The 3,704-nt window shown below is 40.2% G+C and overlaps 1 protein-coding gene across 1 annotated transcript; it reads left to right on the top strand.

The window, feature by feature from the left end:
* The first annotated feature begins 2,357 nt into the window (after window positions 1-2,357).
* On the top strand, window positions 2,358-3,296 carry LOC131408032 (olfactory receptor 52A1-like). Its single transcript, XM_058544602.1, has one exon. The coding sequence runs from the start codon at window positions 2,358-2,360 to the stop codon at window positions 3,294-3,296; it is 939 nt and encodes a 312-aa protein (XP_058400585.1).
* Window positions 3,297-3,704: the final 408 nt, after the last annotated feature.

Raw genomic sequence — 3,704 nt, 5'->3', positions numbered from 1 at the left:
TGAGCGATAAGGATATGAAGAACTGACAATCCTCTTCAGGGGTCCTGGAAGAGCAGAACTGGCTCCCAACAACAATTGGCAAGTAAGTCTCATTATTTCCAAATTTATCCCCATAATATTTCATTACCAGTTTTTTTTTTTTTTTTTTTTTTTTTGGTGAGGGAGATCAGCCCTGAGCTAACATCCACGCCAATCCTCCTCTTTTTGCTGAGGAAGACCGGCTCTGAGCTAACATCTGTTGGCAATCCTCCTCCCTTTTTTTCTTCCCCAAAGCCCCAGTAGATAGTTGCATGTCACAGTTGCACATCCTTCTAGGTGCTGCATGTGGGACGTGGCCTCAGGATGGCCAGAGAAGCGGTGCACCGGTGTGTGCCCAGGATCCGAACCCGGGCCGCCAGCAGCTGAGTGTGCGCACCCAACCGCCAAGCCACCGGGCCGGCCCTCATTACCAGTTTTTTCAACCATAATCACTCCATCCCACCAGCCCTGTACTCACTTGTGTACTTACACCTGCCATCCCATGATCTATACCTCTTAGATAATGCTCATGTGTTAGCTCCTTACTCTTGAGTAAGTCACGCCCTATGATTGTTCTTAAAAGATGCCTGTTCTAATTCTGATTATCTTTGAAAAAGAAAATCTTTACCTCTACAAGAAAAAGTCAGTGATCTCTGGTTTGAGGAGTCGTAGAATTAAACATTGGGGAACAAATCTGTGGATACCAAAGAACTTAGTGGACTGACTGGTCTCTCCTACATATGTCAGCTGATAGAGCCTTCCTGTCATGAAATGACCCCTACTGACTTGGTTCTTTCACTTGAGGTTTAGCACCATAAATCACAGCTGCTTTCTGCATTACTGGCATGTTTGGTGACATTCACTGTTTCTTTAGCTCCTCATGAGCATGCTGACATAAAGCATCTTTCTTGGAGTCTATGAAAGAATTAAATAACCTAAGCCTATTTTTCACAGAATATCAAACATTTCTAATGGCTTGAGAATTTCCTGCTTCAATATTTTACTTATTAAAAAGTAATGATTTTGACTTGAGATGAACTTGCATATAATGCATAAGAGCCCAAGTTTTCAGAAAATTAAGTTGTCAGTTCATTGAGAGGTGATATATTTTCTTTACTTGCCCTGTAACCCTCTCCTGAATATCTCAAAGTCTGTCCTCTGTCTTCTGTTTCTAGTTGTATATTTGACAGCTTTCACGGAACCTGTCCTTTCACCCTTTATTTTCTATTCATTTCTTATGCCTGAGCTTACAAAATGATTCAAGCATTCCAGATTATCTATAATTCATTAAGTATTAATGAGCCTAAATGTTCCAAATCTCATGTTAATGGTAGCTCTGAATAACTTAAACCCGGGAAACTAGCCTCTATTCTAGGTTACCCGTTTACCCATTTTCTTATATTCGGTAGTCATCAAGGATGAGTCCTCTGGTCCCCTAGGCATAGCTGCTGAAGATTTCCTTGTCTCCCAGAGATCCCTCTCCTTTAGGTACTCTGTAATGTGTATTAGAGAATTTCAGGTATTTTAAGCACACAACTAATTTTAAGAATTTCAGCTGTGAGAAATATAGGCAAAATAAAATAGTTTTACTAGAAATGTAAAAAGCAGCGAGGAACTTTGACACAGATCACCAAAATACATGGATTTGAAAGATTTTTTCTGAAGTTCTTTCTTCACATCCTTTTGAAAGGACATTCAGTCTTCCATAGATATGTAGAAAAATATAGTTATATATAGATATTATGTTACATAGATTATACGAATATATAAATATATTATGCTCTTGAGTGTCAACTGTTTCTGTCTCTATTCTCTTTCACAGGGAGACTTCTACACTAATATACTGGTCAGATTCTAAGAATTTGCTTGTCCAAACTGACACTTCCTGACTTAGAGACGATTGGGACTCATAGCCTAACACGGGTAGAAGGAATGTGGAATATGGAGAGATTCATTAAACTCTGATTAAAATGCAATTTCTAGGCAAAATAAACAAGTCTAATTATTTTGCATGCAGGTCCAGCATGAAGATAACAGACATGTCAGCAGTTTTTTCCCTTTCCCAGGTGAACTTGCTGATTCTAATGCAGTTGGCATACCACACACACAACATTTTATTCTGCTACAGTAGCTTTTGGACGTCCTTCCTGAAAAAAATGATGTGTCTCTGTGGATCTATTTTACCTTCAAAAATATGAATGACATGCATGATATGATCCTAGAGTCCTACCAAAAACACACAGACTCAATATAACGACTCTGGATAAAAATATGAAGTAGAAGAGGGACGATAGCACTGACTAACTTCTTTCCTTGGCATCAGGAGGCCCAAAGACACTATGTCCATGTCCAACATCACAATTTTCATGCCTTCTGTGTTGACACTAATAGGGATCCCAGGCCTGGAGTCTGTGCAGTGCTGGATTGGGATCCCATTCTGTGTCATGTATCTCATTGCTATAATTGGAAATTCTTTGCTTCTGATCATCATCATTTCAGAGCGCAGCCTCCGTGAGCCAATGTACATTTTCCTAGGCATGCTAGCAGTCACAGATGTTGCACTTAGTACCAGCATTATGCCCAAGATGCTTGCAATCTTCTGGTTTCACATTGCAGAGATTTATTTTGATTCCTGCTTGTTTCAAATGTGGCTCATCCATACATTTCAGGCCGTGGAGTCAGGCATCCTGCTGGCCATGGCCCTGGACCGTTATGTGGCCATCTGTTATCCCCTAAGACATGCTGCCATCTTCACCCACCAGCTAATCACCCAAATAGGGGCTGTGGTAACACTCAGGGCTGTCATTCTAGTATGCCCATTCCTATTACTGATAAAGTGCCGGTTTCAATTTTATCACACAACAGTCATCTCCCACTCCTACTGTGAGCACATGGCCATTGTGAAACTGGCTGCAGGAAATGTCCGGGTTAACAAAATCTATGGTTTGTTTGGGGCCTTCACTGTTGCAGGATTTGACCTCATATTCATCTCCTTGTCCTATATACAGATATTTATCACAGTTTTTCGTTTGCCCCAGAAGGAAGCTAGGTTGAAAGCCTTCAATACTTGTATTGCTCACATCTGTATCTTCCTCCAGTTCTACATTCTTTCCTTCTTTTCCTTCTTTACACACAGGTCTGGTTCTCATATCCCCCCTTATATCCATATCCTCTTTTCCAGCTTCTACCTGCTGGTCCCTCCATTTCTCAATCCACTCGTCTATGGTGCCAAGACCCAGCAGATCCATGTTCATGTGGTAAAAATGTTCTGCTCATAAAATTCACCTTGATTAACACTTTCCTGCCTTCCTCTTGATGTGATAGCAACAGTCTCTAAAAACTAAATAAAATAACAAAAATTCAACATTATTTGAGTTGCTTGAGTTTTGTATTTGTTTTGTGAAGTTTGCCATCGTGTTAGGTGATTTTCAGATCATCATAGCCCATGACAACTGTCAGTCAATGGGGTTGTGGATGCTACCTGGGTAATGAGAGTGAGAGAAGTTGAAAGAGCAAAATAGTGAACATATGTCGTTTCCTCTTTTATTTGTTATCCCCTGATAGAGCTTCCTCCTCTAAGAATCCTTCTCCAGAATGATTCAGGAATTACTATGATTCTCTCACTGAATTTAAATGTCCTCAAGGCTTATTATTCTAGGTTCTTCAATTACTCAATGAAAACAAGT

Source organism: Diceros bicornis, chromosome 7 (assembly GCF_020826845.1).
Source record: "Diceros bicornis minor isolate mBicDic1 chromosome 7, mDicBic1.mat.cur, whole genome shotgun sequence".
Taxonomy (NCBI): Eukaryota; Metazoa; Chordata; class Mammalia; order Perissodactyla; family Rhinocerotidae; genus Diceros; species Diceros bicornis.
This window is presented reverse-complemented; position numbering and strand designations above follow the sequence as displayed.